The 20,398-nt window shown below is 38.8% G+C and overlaps 1 protein-coding gene across 1 annotated transcript in view; it reads right to left on the bottom strand.

Annotated features, from left to right (window-relative positions):
• SLC44A1 (solute carrier family 44 (choline transporter), member 1) overlaps window positions 1-20,398 on the bottom strand; it is a gene marked incomplete at its 5' end in the record, with an annotated part of 45,318 nt that overhangs the window by 14,553 nt on the left and 10,367 nt on the right. Inside the window, 5 exons of the mRNA XM_010141091.1 lie at window positions 378-505; window positions 2,551-2,640; window positions 4,564-4,733; window positions 9,064-9,157; window positions 20,062-20,198. Of these exons, the coding sequence (XP_010139393.1) occupies window positions 378-505; window positions 2,551-2,640; window positions 4,564-4,733; window positions 9,064-9,157; window positions 20,062-20,198 (619 nt within the window). The remainder of the gene's footprint in view (window positions 1-377; window positions 506-2,550; window positions 2,641-4,563; window positions 4,734-9,063; window positions 9,158-20,061; window positions 20,199-20,398) is intronic.

The following is a 20,398-nucleotide window of genomic DNA, read 5'->3' as shown; positions in this document are numbered from 1 at the left end:
CAGGAATGGTCTAAGGACTTTCAAATAAACTGAAATTATTAAGTACCTCTGAACCGAGAATCTAAGAAAAATCTCATAACTGAAATTGGATTAGGAGTCCAATATTGTACCTATTCTTGGAACAATGTGGACATTTTACAGTAGAGGAGAGTAGCTGCAGGGTTAGGAAGTCTCTCCTGACTCAAAACCAGATATTAGAGAACAGTATCTGGAAGCTAAAACAAAAAAAAAAATTTAAAAAATCACTGCAACAGACCTTGCAGTAGAAATAAGCTCTTCAAAAATGTATGCAATATAAACCTTTCACCTGAATGAAAAAAATAGAGATCACCAGGAAGACAGAACAAGAAAATAACGTAGTCATTATCAAAGTATACCGTGAAGACCGTAGCTGAAATGGCATAGATCAGGAGAGCCTGAAGGTTGTCTTTGGCTATTTGAGTCTCAACAGCACTGTCAGATATTCGTTGCTTAGCATAAAGCCACCACAGGACGCCTGTACCACCTATGTTTTAGAAGGAAAAAAACCAGGATAAATGAAAGGTGCTGTTTCTACGTGACACAGTCATACTAACCTCGTACCAAAAAAACTAAGCAGTTTCTTCAAGTCTAGTCTGGTATAGAACACTCAGGGGCACTGATGCTTAACCTAACGGGAACTTCTGAGGAGGGAGGAGTGCTTAGTCCTCCTTCGTTGACCTCTTCTCAAGTGGATATACTCTTTTCACAGTCCCACCACACTAGGACCACTTAAGAGATTTGGCAACTCTTTGCGTTTTATGGTGAAATGCACAAAATGACTATTTCACGGGAAGCCCTAACAATGAAGACAACAGCTCCTGTTAGATAGGCAACAGAGAAACAGAAAGAATAAACAGTTATATAGTAGGATATATGTATATCTGGGAGTTACGAAGGGGAACAGAGGGACCTTGGATGCAAAATAGAAGACAGATGAAAGAAGGACTCTACAACTCCTGGGAAGACTAATTGGGAAGAGAAGGAACAGCCTTGATGCTGAAAACAGCACCTCAGGTTGATGACACATAGCTACAGCTGCATCAGACAATGTCTTTTGGGCACTGGAAAAAACATCAGTGAAAGGCACAGGAGGTCAGTATAACGTGAGGTACTTTCTTCCAACCCCTGCTACAAAATACCAGCCTTATGGTCAGAATATCATTCTCCTACTCTAGCTACCTTTCCAAGGTAGAACTTACCCTAAAAGTTCTCCAGACCCTCAGGGAGATAACCTCTCCCCTCTGATAAACTTTTTTTCTCTTTTGAGTATTCTTCTTCTGAATCAGCTGCATAAGCCTACCTAGAGATCACAAGTCTTTGCTGAAGGTACTCTGTTTAGGTCTAAAATGGAGGATGCTCTTTTGGCATCTCCTAAACAAACAGTGAATACAGAACAAGCAGAATGTCTCGTGTATGACATGTTCTTATTCAGTCTGTGTAATGGATGCTAATTTTTTAGAACTTAATAAAAGATGGCAGTAAGTCATTCAACTCTGTAACTCAACATACTTGCTCAGCCAATAAAGAGAATGAAAAAAAAACTTAACTTTTTCCTTTGCTGTGGTCACAGATTCTGAGACCAGTAATCAGAAAAAACAAGTGATCCTGAAAAATCATAGATCATCTGCTGATTTTTTCCCTCCCTTGCAGTCATGAATTGCAAGAATTAAATTGCTAGTACTTCCTAATCCGGTTATTCTATTTCTGTTCCTTCTCTAGAGTCATCTGCCTATACATTTTGGCTTAGCTACTGAGTATCCATAATAGAAAATTTTAGTTTTAAAAATGTAAAAGTTAATGTGATAAAGTAAGGCTATTTTGATGCAAGCTGCAACATTTTGGATGAGACAATCTTTGGCCGTTCTCAAGAAGGCATAGCTGATTGCATTTCATACATGACCTAGGTCATGCAGGACTTTCTGAGCCAATATAGAAATACAAGGATTTGATTAGAAATGCTAGAAAAGCACCTTTACTTCTTCTCCTCAAGAACAAGTCCTAGATACACCTACAGAGCTACTCAGAGGACTCAGGGGGCTGATGAACATGGTTGTTATGGACACATCTACATCCTACGGTCCCCTGAGGCTGTATAAACAATAGCTGACCTTTGATTCCTGCATGCTTGAGTACACCCAGAAGGTGGGTATGCCATCAGACACCGCCAGACTAGCTGCCTTGCTGATGTGTTTGGAAGGCAGGTTAAGAAGCAGGCAACATTTAGGGCTGTGTTTATAAGTGCTGTGAGCAATATCCCATAATGCCTATATGGCCTCTAGTGAACTAGGCTGACAGGAAGCCTGCCAGTCAAGCAGGGTGGGCAGCAAATCTTTAAGAAGCAATGTACTCTCTTAGAGAGGACTACAATTACAAAGGCGGCATTTTTGATACATGTATTGCAACGGACTCAAAGGAAAGATGAAGGGAAAAGCATGGTCCAAGATCTGTGCAGGATATAGCTGGCCTAAGCACCTGGAGCACAAAGATTAGAACTGGGCACTCAGAAACTGGGAGACAAACGAGACTTACCGAGTGATCCCAGAATGACAAGAATTGTTAAAATCCAGACAAGTACTCTTGAAATGTACCTGATTATAACCATCAAAATCATGGACAACACTGCAAAAGAAGACAAACAAAATAAGCAGAGCAATTATTTCTAGTAGAAATAGCCTTCATAATTCTCTCACTGTACTAACATAAGTGCCTTACAATGGAATTTTTAGACAAAGATTTATTTTCTGAGGCTTACAAACTCCCTGCATAGACAGATATTTAGTTAAGGAAATTAGGCACCTCTACAACTTCTGCTTTGATACTGTTGATTAAAAAAAAGAGAGCATAAATACATTTACATGGTACATTAAATACAAGACATAATGCATACATACAGACAGAGATGTATTTAGACAATGACAAAACAAGACAGCAAGACATGATAGTACTCCAGAATCTGGTACCACGAGCACAACTCCTGAGGACCAGAGCGGAATTCACTCTCAAGTACACTTGTCAAACAAGTGCAAATAATGTGACACCTATGTATGTAAATGTCATTGCCAGTAAAAAGTAAAAAAATCGCAACTTTATTTTCAGCATTCAAAATGAATTCTCTAACAAGCTTTTTTCATATAGTTCCACTGCCATTCAGAAACTGCATGCTAAAAAGTTCTCTACAGTCTCAGCCAACCAAGATTTAGTGAGCGGTGTGTGTAAGTGCATGCACATATTTTTGCATATAGATATTTGTATACAGCAGTTTTATATGAAAGCTACTGAAACCGGCTGTCTGAATCACACAATCTTAGCCATTCTTTAAGAATAAATAAATCCTGTTTAACTATAAAGGTATGAAAAATATATTTTTAAATTAACAGTATGAAAAACTCTGTACTAACTTCTGACTCTAACTGAACAGTAGCATAGCTGAGCAACCATCAGCTTTCAGATTTGGAACAGTCTTTCTACCATTATTATCAAATACTGCTGCTGTCAAGATAGAAGAATAAACCGCTTTCCAGTTAGAGAAGATGCTCAATGGTCATTTGTCTTAGGGTGGGTTTTTTTAACAGAATGATGCATTCAGCATCTTTTTTTTTTCTTTTATTCTTTTTTCTTTCCAGAACAAAGGCAGACTGAAAACAAATTACTTCTTTATCTGGTACAGCTTTGCAGTGTGTCTTTGTAAACCCAACACTGCTCATGTACATAGCTAATAGCTGGAGCCTCTCATTTTAGGATTTCGGATTTTATACTTGGTAGGAGTAAAATAGACACATTAGGAAAATAATCTGTGTGGGTGAGTAGCATTCCACCATAATTTACAGGACTTTGTTAAAACAGCACTTCAGTCTAGTGCAGTGTGTCACTCCATAGGCCAGAGGCATCTTGCAACTGCAAAAATGATTCAGCACCTCTATACTGCTGGGAATTTCCAGCTCTTCAGACAAAACTGAGATTTTTCAGAGGTCTGAAGTTTTTAATTTTGGGGAAAGGGGAAGAAGGAGGTAACACAGAATACAACAATCGGACACCTAAGTTTCTTTTTTTTCTCATATACCTGCATGAGTATGTTAAATGAAACAAACTAAACCCCCTACCTTCTAGAGGAGTGTGTCATTGTGCACTTCTCACCCTGGAAAGGGTTTGTTTAGACTTCAGTTGGCAGAAGATGATTATAAGAAACGGGAAAAGGGAATATTATAATAAAAGTTAAGAGAACGGGGACGTTCTGATAACTATACCAAAACTAATGTTGCTAATGAACAGCCACACATTTTCTGTCTCATAATCAGTGGAAGAGGGGAAAAACCAGGAATGCGTATGTATTGAATAAATTCTGAATAAATCACTGTCAAATAAATAAGCTGTCAAATAAATAAGCTATCAAATAAAATGTAAAAATTTTTAAAAAGCATTCTGAACCATGTTCTAACGGCTCATTGCTATCATACATGTTTTTTTCTCACATTGTGATTAGAGTGTGTTAACAATCTCCTAATGCAGTACTATGAAATAGCTAGTAATGAGAAAAACAATTACCTAGTGATAACAAGCAAAGTCCCATTATAATCTCTTTGCTGGTCATAACTCCACTAATCAGCCTGTGTAAGGCACTACTGTCACTGACAAAGGTGATCAGGGCCTCTGCAAACTTGGCATAGCAGGAAATGTTCACAGGAGCACAGCGATGGAAGAATGGAATAGGTGCACTGGTGACACAAGAAAAAAAAATCAGAAAAAAAAATTACTCCTACTTAATATAAATGCCACATCAACACACAAATGAAAGATGAATAGATGCAAACATTCCACCCTCGTAACATCACAACCAGAAACCATGTGTTGAATGCACAAGTGCTGCTGGAATGAGGATGATCACAATGGGAAGTGGTGCAGTTCTTAGAAGTAACCCTGTGAGTCTGGAGTGCGCAGTCCAATAGGAAATTATTACCCTCCCACCCTTAAAACAGCAAGGCTCAGAAAATACATGTTCCTAGCTCTGCTTAAACGTCCCTCATCCAAATGTCAGGTGGTGAACCAGCAGCTGAAACAATGCCTTTCACTCATGTTAGAATGGAATACTGTCCCAGCAGAATGGAACAGCGGCCCAGCAAAAGAAATTCCAGAATGAAAACACTCATCTTGCAAGTGCACATTTTATGCGAAGACATCAGCACTCACAACTGCTGCCAAGCAAAACCAACGTATCCATTCTTAGTCTTCTCTCATACTAAATTCCTTTTGTTTTGAAGATTACAATCACAGTGTTTATTTTCATTAACTTTGTTAAAATTATGCACTACATTCTTTGCAAAACATGCAAAGATGCCTCTGTTGTTTCATTACTCCTGAACTCTTTTGGAAGCATCTTCCCCCAAAATACTGATGCTATGCATTAAACTTAGCAGAATGCTCAGCAGACCTGTTATCAAGTCCATCAGAGGAAGAAAAAAGAGAGAAAAAACTTCAGTTTAAAAGTGGGTAATTTTGTTTTCAAAATCTTTCCCATTAAGTAGCCGCCTTTCTGGCTCATAAACTATGTCAGATCTCAAAGTGGCTATTATTTCTTTTGATCAATCTTTCCGATTTCAGACGCATGTTCCATGAATTACCTGTGCCTTCCTGTAATTCCATTCAACGAAAGAAATGTCTTTCATATTAAGCCAGTCTTTTCCTCTAACCTCCATATTTGTTTCACCCTGCCCAGTCTTCCTTACTTAAAAGATTTCAGTGGACTGCAGTGGCAATGCACGTCATCTTTTGCAGTTTCCCCATTTCAGCTATGCCCTTTAAACCAGCAATTTTCTGTACTCAGCAACGATTTGCTAAGCCCATGCCTTTCCAAAATTCTGTCATTTTAAACATGCAGTGAGTAAAAGGCAGCTGCCTTAGGCACAACCTTTCTGTGAATTGTTTTGGGGCAGAAAAAAAAGATGACATGCTGAAAACCACTAGTGTGTAATTATTCTGCAGAGAATTTGGGGATGATTATGATCACCTACCACACCTAGGTAATTAGTAGATGCTAGGGCTTTGTTTGAAGTTTGTTTGATGACTTTGTTTGATGATTCTAATTTATATGATTTTAAACTTACTGTACTGAGTAGGTAAATGTATTTGGAGATGCTCATATTGATGGTCTGCTTTTGAGTAGTGATGAAGACAAGAGTCAGGCACACCAAAGTAATGGGGAATTAGTCATAGTTGTTAAAAAAAAATTAAACACATAATGATGGCTGCCCTGTGTAAAAGGTGGCCCATGTATCTTCTCAGCCTCTTATAACATAGTCTATTTTTAGGCATATGCACATACTGCAGTTCATTATATGCAGTAATACTGGAAAAGTCTGAAATTCGAGAGGTTTAGTTGTTAACTGCTCCAACTTTGCAGAAAACCTAGGGCATTTAGCAGTTGTCAATATCAGTAACTAAGCTCAAATTTTGATCTCGGAGTAGACAAAGGACTGTGATTCTGGCATACAGGTAAGAAAACCTCTGTTTGGAAAAGGAGAACTAATGGGATTAAAATACTGTTGCAAAACACATCCCAACAGAGGAAAACATGCTTTTTGTGTACCAGAGTTTTTACTACTCATCTAACGTCCCTTAGGCTACAACAATATTACTACACATGTTAAGTGACCGATTTTCATGTGCAATAATTAATTTCTAAGTTTGTTGTAATTAATAAAAAAGATAACATCAGTGGTTCCTACAAGCTTTCTTGAATAAATGAGACTCCTGAAAATTCACCTTTTGAGATCTGCTGCTGTTTCAGTGGTACCGACTGAATGAATAGTAAGGTGTCTTGTTTAATAAAAAATACAAAATAGATCTACTCTCCATGACCTATGCTATTTTATATAGTCTCTTGATTATAATTTGGCATATTACACACTGAAGTAGAATCACAAGTTCCTGAGAATAACAACATGATGCTTAATCATGAAAAAGAAAGAGTAAAATTCTATCCAGCAGATGATGATGTTAAAAATTGTATTTTTAAAGCAACATCCAAATGAAGAGACCCATCTAACTGTTCAAGTACTAGATTTCAGAGGAGAGCTTTTTCCTGTCACTACTGCACCTGGGCAGGCACAGCAACCTGTGTGTGGGGAACCTGGTTGAAATGCCACTGCTAGCTGCTCTTTATAACCTCTGCAGGGCAGCCCCTCGGCGCAGCGCAGCACAGCTGGTGGATAGATAAATGCTGCAGGGAAAAGCTAGACAGGTTTTCCTCTAGGGTTCTCTAAACAGCAAAGTCATGCTCTTGAGGTTGAGATAAGCTAGGCATGGTTTTTGGAAGAATCTTGTATCAGTGGCTGCTTGGCAAGACTGTATTGCTGTGTTAAAGTTGCACATAATGCCTTGAAGCCAGAGAATCAGAGTCCACCGACAGGCGGAGCCTCAGCTGAAGGCTATGAAGAAGCCTTCTCATCAGGCTGAAAACATCAAGGGACAGTCCTCACAGCATACACTATCTCCTTCCCTTGGACTAATGGGAATCGCATGACAGTTCATAGCTCTAACAGATCAAGTCTGAGGACAGGAGTGTTAGGTAAGTTCTCCCAGGATGCCTCAGCCTACAGGGAGTGGCATTTTCAATTGTTTGTCTCTGCAAGATTCTGCTTCCCCTCCAAGCTACACTAATTTACTCAAATTAATAAACTATAAAAAAACCTGAAAAACAGAGTGATTTACAGATACAATATTGGCCTTTTTTTGCCTTAGGGCATTAAGTTCAGACTTTTCAATCTCAAAGATATTCAAACATATCGTTCACTTTATTCACACCAAATAAAAAAGGGAAAATACTCCACCTACATAATAGTTTTTTAAAAATATCTCTTCAGGTAGTTTTTGAGGAATTTACATAGTGTCATTAGAGCTCTGACACACTATTCTATCCTTCTGTTTTCTTATTAAGCTATATTCATTCAGGTTGAATGACATAGGAACACACAGTGAGAAAAGTCAATATAATTCTGGCAAAAATTAAGACTGACAAGCCTTTTCAATATGCAAGCTGGCATTGAAGTTTTAATTTGTTTTTGTATTACAGCTATTACAGCTGGTTAGCTGCATGGAATATTAATCTGCTGTGGGGAAAAGTAAAAAAAAAATGTTACTAATCCAGCTGCTATTTATTGTCACTCTAATATAAAAAAACTATGTACTGGAGAGGCTACTATGCAGAGAAGAGAGACTTAAAATCAGTTTTTAGAACTGATACAATCCTAAATTTAATAAACCCATAACAGAAAACAGGAAAAGACTCTGCAGTTACAACCCTCTACTGAATATGTTTGAGAAGCTAAACTTTGAAAAAGCGCAACATGATTCTCCTTGAGTGAGTGGAATTCCTGACAGAGGGATGTGCACAATAGCAAGAACAGATCACTACTCTTCTCAGCAATGCTCATCTTCACAGTTCCAGCCAGCACAGCTAGCAGAGTTTCTGGAGCTATGACCTTTTCTACTCTGCTTCACAAAAAACAGTCTAATGTGACATTTTAAACAACAAAACTCAAGTTGATGAGTTTATAAAATACAGCCCTCTTTTTGATACTTGACCATCCTTGTATTAGTCATTTAGGGACTGAAAGAATGAAAAATGAAGCAATTTGCCAAATCTGACTGGGGTAAGGTTGCTGGAGGCGAACACTGCAGAGAGCTGTGTCTCTATACATCCTTTTCCCTCCCAAAGATCCAAAGTGCTCCATAATTGCCTCTGATCTGCATTGCTGGCTATAGGGTGAAAGGCAGTAAAACAGCTGATACTCAGCACAGTGACAGTTACACGAGACAGAAGAGACCTAGAAGATACCAGCTCAATACTCTCAGTAATAGCTGCAAAGATAGTTTGCATTTTTCTTTAAGAGTTGCTTTCACCATCTTTTAAAGACATGTGACAATAACACACTAAAACATCCACCGTAAGACACAATAAATCTGTGCTGCCTATTTTCTAAAGAACTGTCATGAACAAAACAAATCACTGCTCCCTCCACCCCCAATCAGACAAGATGTTAGTATTACCTCTCTGGAACAGGATATTTAGGACATAACTTGGCGGCCCTTGGGTCTGTAGCATATTCTGATGGCAGTAGTTCATAGCTACACAGAGTGGATCCTGTTGAGAGGAAAAAAAAATTAAAGATTGATGGGAAAAAAATAAAAATCAAATGTTCCTGTTCTTTGCAAACAGATTTAAAACTGATACAGGTCCTGATTTTGCAGCTCCCCATGTTATTACCACAAAGTTATGCTACAGTTCCTCCTGTAATGGCACAGTGAATCAAGCCCAACACAGGCTTCAGCATAACAGTATGACACTCTCTATCTAGCTTTGGGTCTTCCAACATTTGTGTATTCGAGTGGAAAAGGCTAATTCACAATGCAGTGTAAAAGAGAAGGACAGAAAGCACTTTGAAGTCACCCTCCTCTGTTATTCCACCACGCCTTTTCTTGATCATTTTTAGTTCATTAATATTGCATAAGACAACACTCATTACAGAAAGAAAACATTCAAGTTTTTTCAAGGGTTTTTTATGTGTAGACAACTAGTCTAGACTTGAGGGAGAGGAACAAAGGAACCAAACTGCTGAAGTTAGAAGTTGGCTAAAAAATAACACAAGCTCTGCACTTGATAACCAAAACTTTTAACGAGGCTGAATTCTCTACAAAAACTAACCGGTACAGCACAATAAAGATCAAGTTGCTGACAACAAAACTCAGACATAATTTAATGTTTTCTTAGTACCTGACACTTAAAGAATTACATTACCCAGATTTGTCTACTGGAATCAAGATACTGAACATCTAAGCCAATGCTTCCAGGAATTTAGTAACTACCAAGTAAGACTGGAGCAATAGTCTCTCAGAAACTGGAGGAAGAGGTAAGAAAGCCTCCAATGGTATAAGCTGCCTGTCCAGAGATGGGTTTCTTTCCATAATAAACTAAGGACATCTTGGTCATCCCTATAAATATTCAATTCTTTCCGATATCAAAGTCTCCTCTCCAAAAATACTTCGTAGCAGCAAGTTCTCCAAACTGGATCTGGATAAAAACAAGACTTTTGACAAACACCCTTATCTTGGCCTGAGTGACACCAAACAGAAGTATTACTTGTAGAAATTGTAAAAAAGAGTATTTGCAGAAATCTTGTTTACCATTACCACATTGCCACCTTTACGAAGAGACACCTTCTATAGACTGAAAGAGAAGACAGAGAGCAGCTCAGCAGGCTATCCCATGCAGTCTCTGGAACACCACTGAAATGCTACTTCTATGATTTATTTTTGGGGAGTAGGTCCGAAACACCAAACACACCATTGAAGAAAGTTAGACTTCCTGCAAAGAGAAGGTGTCAGGTAAAACAGTTGAATTCTGTTTTCAATTACACCATTACATGAATTCTTATGCCTCTACTTCCTTATGTGGAAAACATGGCATTCAATTAACAGGCATCAGACGAATGTAGTTAAAAAGGTAATATTTAAAAGCAATTATTCTTCTTTTTGGACAAAAGCCTCTACACTGCTGCAAACTTTTAAAATCTATTCTTGTAGATATGAAAATTTCTTGTTTGAGTGCATTTACAAATAGCTCCAGAATTTGATGGAGAGGCAGCAGCAGAAAGAATCACATTTATCTTAAAAAGAGAAAGAAAAAGAAGATTGCAGATACTTACATTTCTTTTTATTTTGCTTTTAGTATAGGCCAAAAGATAAGCTACATTGATGGTCGACAGCCGGCTGAATATGAGCCAGCAGAGTGCTCAGGTGGCCAAGAAGGCCAACGGCATCCTGGCTTGTATCAGCACTAGTGTGACCAGCAGGAGCAGGGAAGTGATTGTTCCCCCTGTACTCTGTGCTGATGAGGGCACACGTTGAATACTGTGTCCAGTTCTGGGCCTCGCGCTACAAGAAGGATATTGAGGTGCTGGAGCATGTCTAGAGAAGGGCAACAAAGCTGGTGAAGGATCTAGAGAACAAGGCTTATGAGGAACAGTTGAGGGAACTGGAGTTGTTTAACCTGGAGAAAAAGAGGCTCAGGGGAGACTTTATTGCCCTCTACAGTTACTTGAAAGGAGGTTGCAGCAAGGTGGGTGTTGGCTTTTTTTCCCAAGTAGCAAGTGACAGGTTGAGAGGAAATGTCCTCAAGTTTTACCAGGGGAGGTTCAGGTTGGATATTAGGAAAAAATTCTTTACTGAAAGGATTGTCAAGCACTGGAACAGGCTGCCCAGGGAAGTGGAGGAGGAATTTAAAAGACATGTAGGTAGATGTAGTGCTTAAGCTTTTTTTCCCAAGTAGCAAGTGACAGGTTGAGAGGAAATGTCCTCAAGTTTTACCAGGGGAGGTTCAGGTTGGATATTAGGAAAAAATTCTTTACTGAAAGGATTGTCAAGCACTGGAACAGGCTGCCCAGGGAAGTGGAGGAGGGATTTAAAAGACATGTTTTAGTGGTGGACTTGGAAGTGTTAGGTTAATGGTTGGACTTAATAATCTTAGAGGCCTTTTCTATCCTAAGTGATTCTACGATTCTATTCTATGATTCTATGACAAGAACAAGAAGTTCTACAGAAAGAAGTGAGGGACCTGTATGTAGACAACTGTATACAGATTAATGATTCAGCATGTTCGGTGCCAGCTTGGTCATTTTGCCATTCAATGACGGTTTAAACATCTTACGCAGAGACCCCCCCACCTAAATAAGCCTAAGTGACACGGCTGATCTGTGGATGCCATGCTCCCTTGTGACTTCTAGCAGTTCAGGCAGAAGAGAAAAAGTGTAAGATTTGCTGTTGCTGGGGAAGGAAGTTTGAGGCTCTTTGCACAAATGGGTATCTGAAGACCTTCTGGTTGGATCACAAGTGTAAGCCAAGCAAAACCAAATGCCAGATCCTGATTCCTGATCTGCACACAGGTCTCATGTGGAACTTGTGGACTAGGGTAACCCAACAAAATGCCTGGCTGTGGGGGAAACTGGAGACACCCTGCAGGTCCCTCTGGAACCCAACTGGATGTTCCCTCCTGTCATGCAATGGAGCAGTGGACACCTCTGGCTGCCACTCTCTTCTCTTGTCTAGATCTTGGCAATCCTTTGGATCTCTTCCTTTCAGCTGCCTCACATATTGTGCTTCTTTGGACTCCCAGACAAGAAGAAAAACATTTTCATGGAGCTTGTCAGGCAAGGGACACTAACCACCCTGCATCTAAAGAAATTACCAGTCCAATAGTTGAAATAATGCCCATGAGATTTAGTTGTCTTTTTGTCCTATATTATTAGGCAGAATAAATTTTTTTAATTCCCATAAATATTTTTTCTCTGTATTTTGAAAATTTTCCAACTCTCTAATACTACGTAGGAGAGCACATGCCAAATTTGGGCTTGAGTAATATATCACTTTATATCAAACTTAAACAGATTTCTTAACACAAAAGTCCCTGAGAATCAATAAATAAAAGTTTGAGTTTTGTAAGGTGAGTGGGGAAAGAATGGATTGCTTTCCCAAACCTTTCACCCCATACTAGATATTCTGGGCAAGCAGAGACTGTCTTAGCACAGCCACACTTATTACTGCTGTTTGAGTTTGCAAGGCCTGCAGAAGTTTAAAGAAGAATTCAAATCCTCTATCTTACTGAGATAATCAGTTTACCAAAGACACTACTATTTTTATCACTCATACATTTTTCAAAAATATTATGGTACAATTCAGAGAACAAACTAAAAAATCATTAAAGTAATACATCCTTTGCTTCCTACAGGAATGCACATATGCCTTTTGGAAAAATCATCAGGTAAATGACAACAAACAAAAGTCCTACAGCGACTGGATTTGAGATGCCAACATGTTGTAACCTTAAAGAAAAATTCTTCTAAATCATACAGAGCAACACTTGCCAAGCTACTGGTGAGCACACAGTTTACTGGTCCCACATTGCTACATTTGGTGCTTTCACCTAAAAAGTGGTATCCTGGAGACAAAACATAGCTTCTGTTCAATGCTTTTTCCATGAATAGACTTGCTCCAGCTGTTAAAATATTTTGGGGCCATGACTGGAGAAAATATCTCAAAAAGCAAACTTGCCTTTCAACCTTAACCTAACCATAGGAAGGACAGCCATTGTTCCTTTAAAAGCCTGTTTTCTGTTTTGGCTAGGCTTGCATTAGTAAGAGGCTGAACAGCCATTATCTCTGACATTCCTCAAAGCAGATACATTTAGCACAAATTATGTAAAGATGTCGTAGAAAGCTAGGAAAAAAACAGCGGACCAGATTCTTGCTTCAAAGATTCCTTTCCAACTGTGAAGGCAAATTATTAAAGGTCTTGTGCACTCAGAGGACACAGTCTGTAAAACAAGAAGACACAACCCCTTGCTTTCTGCAGCAGTACAGTAAACAGAAAGTTCCATACTAACCCAAGGTGGTTAGATAAAACTGCTTTTAGAGACCAGAGCTCCAGTAAGACTTTCCTTCCTTTATTTGCTGTGTTGTAAACAAACACACAGACCCCCTGCTCCATCATCATCACTATTAATATCAAAGTTTACAGCCTGAAAAATGGTAAGACTTCCTAAGTCATCCACTAAGAAGATCTGTCCACAGAGGAAACCACTGATACTAATACTGCCTGAATGATAGTGGTGGAAACCACACCAGGGGTTCTGGATCTCATTCTGAGCTGTCCAGCTATTATCATCATCATCAGGAAATAAAACAAGGACTTTCAGATCTAAAAACACGGACTCATATTCAGAGTCAAGGCTTTAAGCAGAAAAATACAGAACTATGCAGAGATATCTGGGATAGCTTCAGTACCCGAAGCAGAACAGTCACCTTACGAGCGTGTTCTGCTTAAGTTAGGTATGGCTCCAAGCAGCTCCACATACATCTTTTCACAAGTGCATGGCAAATCACAGTCTGAGAGACTAGAAACCAGTGCTGGTAAGGTAATTTATGTGATCTTCCACATATCATCTCACGGTTCTAAGTTTGTCTGCCAGTACTCATGTATTGTGCATGTATGTGACATAACTGACTTCTAAAAGACCGCATACTGAAGCAGAGATTATAGTTCAAACTCCCTCTCCTCAAGCAACACCCTATTAGTCAGTAACATCCAACACAGGAATCAAATTCCAGGTAATCACACATACAGAAATGTGCAGAAATGACAGCAGGAGTGAGTCAGTTTAAATCACAACTACTGGTCTCAGTACTTTCAGCCTAGTGCTAATTCCTCATGGGTTCTGAGTGTTTTATGAGTACGTATCACCAACTAAAACACAGCTAGCATTGTGAATACATGACTCAGATGATTATGCTTGACCAATTCATGCAATAAAAGCTAGACAGCTGGACATTGGCAGATGTGAAGATCACTGGTATTCATGAAGGACAAGCTCCCAGACTCTCACAAGGATGAAATTCTTAGCACTCTTCCTCTTTTCTCACTCCAGAGCTCGCCTAAAATTTATCTGTCAAACTCTATCAGCTCCAAACTGTTAATCTGAACCACATTACTGGTCGAAAGCTTCATGCAATGAGACAACCTGGTACACTACCAGTAAGCGCATGTTATTTTAGCATATTATGGACTAACAACACAGCACAGAAAAGCAGAAGCTTAAGACACTGGTTCATGTATCTGTTGGGAATTCTTCTGCAAATTCCACAGCCAAGAACCACAGAACAGGTAGGATGCCAAACACTGCTTCCACAGAAGGTAGTAAATTACTATCCATTGCTGACTCCTGCAAGTAACAAAGAACAAATTCCGCAAGACCTCAGAAAAAACATGCCTATGGGAGTAATAAAAAGAGCCTCTCTTCGTGAACTCCTGCCAAAGAGAAAAAGGTTCAGGCCATCATGAAAGGAAATACACCAGTGCTGACCAGACTTTCTTCATTCTTTGTCTGCTAGGTCTGACTAAGATAATTACACCCTGCCTACAACTGTAGGAAGTAATTCTACTCAGAACACAAGCACCAATAATACATGAAGTTCAGGCTTGCATAAACTTTCTGTTTGCCTACAGGTTTTCAGAACAAGAAAATATTTCAGAAGCAGTCAAGTTCATGTTTGATGCTTCATTTTGGAATGAAGTAGCATTTAGCACATATTAGCATCAGAGCTGGAAATGAGTAAGAAAACAAGAACTCCACTTCTCAGCCATTGATTTTAATACATCCTGAAGTAGCAGGTAATGTGGAAGCATCAGAGGTCTGCACCAACATACCTAAACACTGCAGCTCTGCTTTTAGCAAATGGTGCAGGAATAGAGGCATAAGGCCAAAGAAGGACAGAGCTGAACCTTAAGAACTGAGCCTGGAAAAATAGTGATGCCTTAAGATGAGCATGAAGGCATAAGACTGACGACTTTGCAGTCAGGACTTCTCAGATCAGTATCACAGATTCGTTCTCAGTGAAGAAAGCAGGCTTCATTCTCTAGATCCACCCAACGGCGCCTTCCAGAAACACACTGTGTGTTTTAAAGGAAGGAAAGTAAGAATTGTATATATCTAAATTTATAGGTGTTGCACAGAGACATATAATCACTTCTTTAAAAGAGTGCAATTCAAAGGGCTGGAGAAATTACAGCTTGCTTTTATAAATAAATAAAGAACTGAAGTGAAAGTAAGTATTCTCTTAGTGTCTATAAGAATGTTGCAAGAAAAACCCAACACAATCCCCCACTACTTAGATCTTTAAACATCTCCAGAATTGAAGATGACAAAGAGAACCACTGAGATAGCCAAGCACAGTTGCTGTTAGCCCAGACTATTTTTTTTGCTAGCCCCCATTCTTACAAACAGCACAGAAAGCTGAAAACAGCTACCAATTTACCCATCCCTCCACTTCTATTTCTTCCAGTGCAAAATAAAATAAATTATTCTGGAATCAAATTAAAAATCCATCTAGTCCAGTAGCAGATACCTCCCCTACTGCATCTTTAGGTCTCCACTGCGTCTAGTTCAAGGCTATCCTTGAGTACTAGCCAACTATCAAATATCCAAACACTATTATTCTAACTAATTATTCTAAGTTTATCTTTTGTTATCCAAAAAACGCTCACGGCAACAAATTTTGTAAATTTGCCATAACTTATGCAGAAGAAAAAAATCTGTCTCTTTGATGCCTCATAATTTCATTTTTGCCTGCTAGTATCATGTTACTCAGGTTATGAGATCAAGGAATAATATTTTTTAACCTTCCCTAAGCTATTCTTGCTTTTAATAACCTTTCACTTCCTGATAGTTTTCTCTTTTCCAGGTAGAAGAATCAGCGTTCTTTTCTTGTGATCATCCTTGTTTCCTTTCTCAGAATGTGCAGACATACTGAGAACATATATGCATGTATGTGCATGTTGAAGTTTAAAAAAAGTTAAGAAAACACGTCATCATGGAAGGACCAGACACAGCCTTCATGATGCCCACAGAGCACAAGTGTACATAAAATACAGTCTCTATTTTTTTCTCTTCACAACTAATGAACTTTACACTTTCAGACAATGCTGTGCCTTCACCTAATCTTCTTGCTATCCTCAGTAACTTAACAATCTCTTTCCCCATGAGTAATGACCACTTTAAAGGAAAATGTCAAACGTAAAACAATGGTTCTTTCCCAGCCCTTCGTTCTGCAGGCATTCCTTTCCATTTGACATTCTATTCTATTGCAATTGATACCAGATTTTTTTCATGTAATTCTAAATAATTCAATAGCTGCAGCAAGATTTATTACCTCACTGCATCTCCCCCTTTCCAAATGGCTTATTAATGTAATCAATAACACAACACAATATTACTGGAGGACTCCATGTGCAGTCAGTTTCTATTGTGAAAATTAATTAATTAATAGGCATTCTGACTAGAAGATCCATTTCCAACACACGACAACCCTGACAGGCAGTTCTGATAACAAGGTAGAGTAGCAGAGGATGATTCCCTATCTCAAAACCAGTCATAGCTCAGCCATCTTATTCCAGCCATTCAAAACTGGCACTCAAATTTAACATGCCGAGGTTCCCAAAGACCTAGTGCTGCAGAATCCTTCTAACCACAACATGCCTGTAACTAATATGGTACAACAGGCCTCAGGAAAAACACAAGGAAAGATTAAGTTTTAACTAGCACACTTTCACTGAAAACAAAGTGTGTGTGTGTGGGGAACAGGAGCAGAAAAAAAATATCAGAGGCTGGCAGCAACCGATATAACTGCTATTTCTAAGGCAAGTACCAACGGTAACTGCAAAAACGTATTTTGATTACCACACATGAAGATGTCACCATCTTCAGACAGCTATGGTTTCTTCCCATAGCTGAGAGTGAGCTCTAACTTAGCCAAACTGATTTCATTTGTTGATTTCTTTCAGGCCAGTGTCCATAGCGGACTTAATGTAGCTTTCCTTCTGGCTCTAAGTCCACCCAGACCTCAGCCAGCCTAGCCTAGCTACAGCATTCTGTCAGCTAAGATGCCTGCCAACACATTATAAAACAGTAATTTCATTTTAGATTCCTAAATCTGCATCCAGTCCTTTCACAACAGATAGGAAAATTACTTGCCACAGTGACCAGTCAGTATCACCGAATTAAATACAACAGAAGTTACGCCCACCTGTTTAGTGTTTCTTTTTAATACTGACATTTCATTAGCATAATCACATATGAATTATATCTTCAAGGATATATCAAAATGCTTTGGCAAGTCCTTGAAAGCAGCACTGCAATATTTCATGGACATTAAGTTTTGAAGCATCAATCAGCTTTCTGGAAAGAATAGCTTTCAGTCACATTACTCAAAAGACATCACTTTTTAAGCGCCAACAAAAACTCAACTCCCAAAAACTCCCTGACTGAGGTGTTCTGCTGGGTAAAAATCCTGGGAAGACCAGCCCGAGCCAGTTCACAATATGCAACAAGAAAACAAATACATACATCTTGCACTCCTCCTCCTTCAGGACTTGGCAGTTGAACTCTAAATTCTAACTAGGTATCATCGTAAACATAGAAATGGCAATTAAGTTCTGTGCAGTCATGTTCAAAGTCCTCAGATTTCCTTATTATCCTTTTTACAGTCGAGTCTATGGTTACTTGAAACAGAATGCCAAACATAATCCCAGTATTAATTAATTTAAAGCCACTATCATAGTTACAAAGTGGCTTTCAGAAGAATGATTCTGTTCACTGAGTACTATAGTTTTGGTATTAATCCACTGTTCTTGTTCTACCGCAAGACTGAATCATGCTTGCACATTCACTACACATAGGCAACATTTAAAGTGATCAATACTTCAAGTTCATTTGCCACAAACCATCACTTTTTGGAAGCTGCACAGGTTAGTGAACATTTAAGAAAAACCATAACCGTGAGGATGACAGTATTTCTCCGAACTGTGTGATTCCAGTCTTGCATGAAGTTATCTACACAAAGAAAGCTCAGTTTAGTTTGGTACCTGTTTTGTGGTAAGTCCAATATCTTACAATGAAAATTAGGATTATTACTCAGTAATGATTCTGTTCTGCAAAGCTTCTGTAAACCAGAACAATTGGCTATAATATTAATTAAAAAAATACATTTAGGTTTTAAAATCTAAAACACTAAAGGAGATACGGTTAGAATGGAGAATCATGAGGGCAAGGCATAGCACATTTTAGGAAGGGTGGTGTTTGGTGTACTTTAAAAGATGGTTATACTGAACATATTTCAGGCACAGTTAATAAGAGACTTGACATAAACATGGAAACAATGTTTGTGGTAAAAGGAGGTATGGCTGCATTTCATTACTTCAAGAGGTACTTAAGAAACTCCACTACTAATGACCTTGACTTCACACCGACAAATAATTGGCCTGCATTAGTTAAGAAAAATATGGCATGCCCAGATAAGGCATAAAGAGTGAAACTATAGATATTGGCCTGTTTCACTGTGGACTTGTATTTAACAACAGTGCACAGGTCACTTGAGGAAGCTCCCATTCTCAGACCACTCACTGCAGTGTGCTAGCACAGCAGTTTGTGCAGCTCCACTCTCACTCTAATGCCACACGACTGCTGAGCTCCCCGATTCAGCCTGTCAGACACCCAGGTGTCCACTGGGCACAATGCAGTGGAAGACCCAAGGGCATTAACAGTGTCACAGGGTCACTTCAGCTCACTGTGCTTTCACACAAGGAATAGTCACATAATCTGCACCAGAACAGAAATCAATATTTCATTTTCTTCTATGGAAAGTAATCAGTTTCACTGCTTTGATCTTGGTCACCCAGACTGACTCATCATTAGCCAAGTATCTTGCAAAAAAATCTTACTGCAGCATTTTAAAAGACTAAGTAGGAAAGTTCCACACAAAAGACTCTCTCTTGAATAGCTGAAAACCCCTAAAATTTCCTCAAATTAAGTTTTTACCTTTACTTTCTTTGGCAAGGAACAAAAGTTGGTTCCTCTCATGCATTTTATTCCATAGAGTGTTAAAATGTGAATTGAGCTAGTAATATCAGTATTATTACTACAGAGAAAAAGTACTAGTTTTATGGGAGATGGGGTACAACATTTCATTTGTTAATACAGTTGGTTTCCTTTACAATTCTCTAGAAAAGAAAAGTGTAAGAAAACAAAACCCCCCCCCAGGAACTGCACTGTAGCACTGGATGAAAGCAGGAGTATTTTCATGTCCACAGCCATAGTCTGCTGTTCAAAGCAGCAGTGCTCTCGTTAACCCCATATGCATGAGCACATTTCAACAGCATTACTGTTGAGCAGCAATGTCAGAATATTTCTACAAGAGTTCAGAAGATATCCTATAGTCCGAGACTCCCTCAAATGCCTGAACTTTCGAAACCGCTCAAGACATGACAGAAGCTTATTAATACTGTAAAATTTAGTAAAGTTTTGGCTTAATAAAAATATCACATTATTTCTATTGATATTTCTTAATACATATTTCATTTCTAGTTCAGCTCATGCACAAGTCTTTTTTTAATCTTATGAAAATATCTGATACAGGAACAAAACCAGACACGCTTCTTGCATACCATTAGTTTCTGCAAATTTCTGAATATCAGCCAGAGTTTTTAGTTCTTTCCTTGGGCAAGCTGATACACACAAAGCAAGAGACTTGATCCTCTGATGTACTAGATCGATGTTGCATGGATCCAAGAAGAACACATACCTGGGGGAGAAAAAAAGGTAAATTACTGCTATTTCACAAACAAAATCAATTTCTTTTCAAACCAAAGGATTCAGCCAAGACTCCCAGTCTACCCAGAAACACAGCAAACCTGGTACTATCACAACTGTGCGGGTCAAAAGAATGCACAAGACGCAGCATATGCACCACATGGATATTTATATACTTCTGGATTACGCAGA

The sequence above is a fragment of the Buceros rhinoceros genome, unplaced genomic scaffold, assembly GCF_000710305.1.
Source record: "Buceros rhinoceros silvestris isolate BGI_N320 unplaced genomic scaffold, ASM71030v1 scaffold14308, whole genome shotgun sequence".
NCBI lineage: Eukaryota > Metazoa > Chordata > Aves > Bucerotiformes > Bucerotidae > Buceros > Buceros rhinoceros.
The sequence above is the reverse complement of the archived record's forward strand: the minus strand, read 5'-3'. Positions and strand labels throughout refer to the sequence as shown.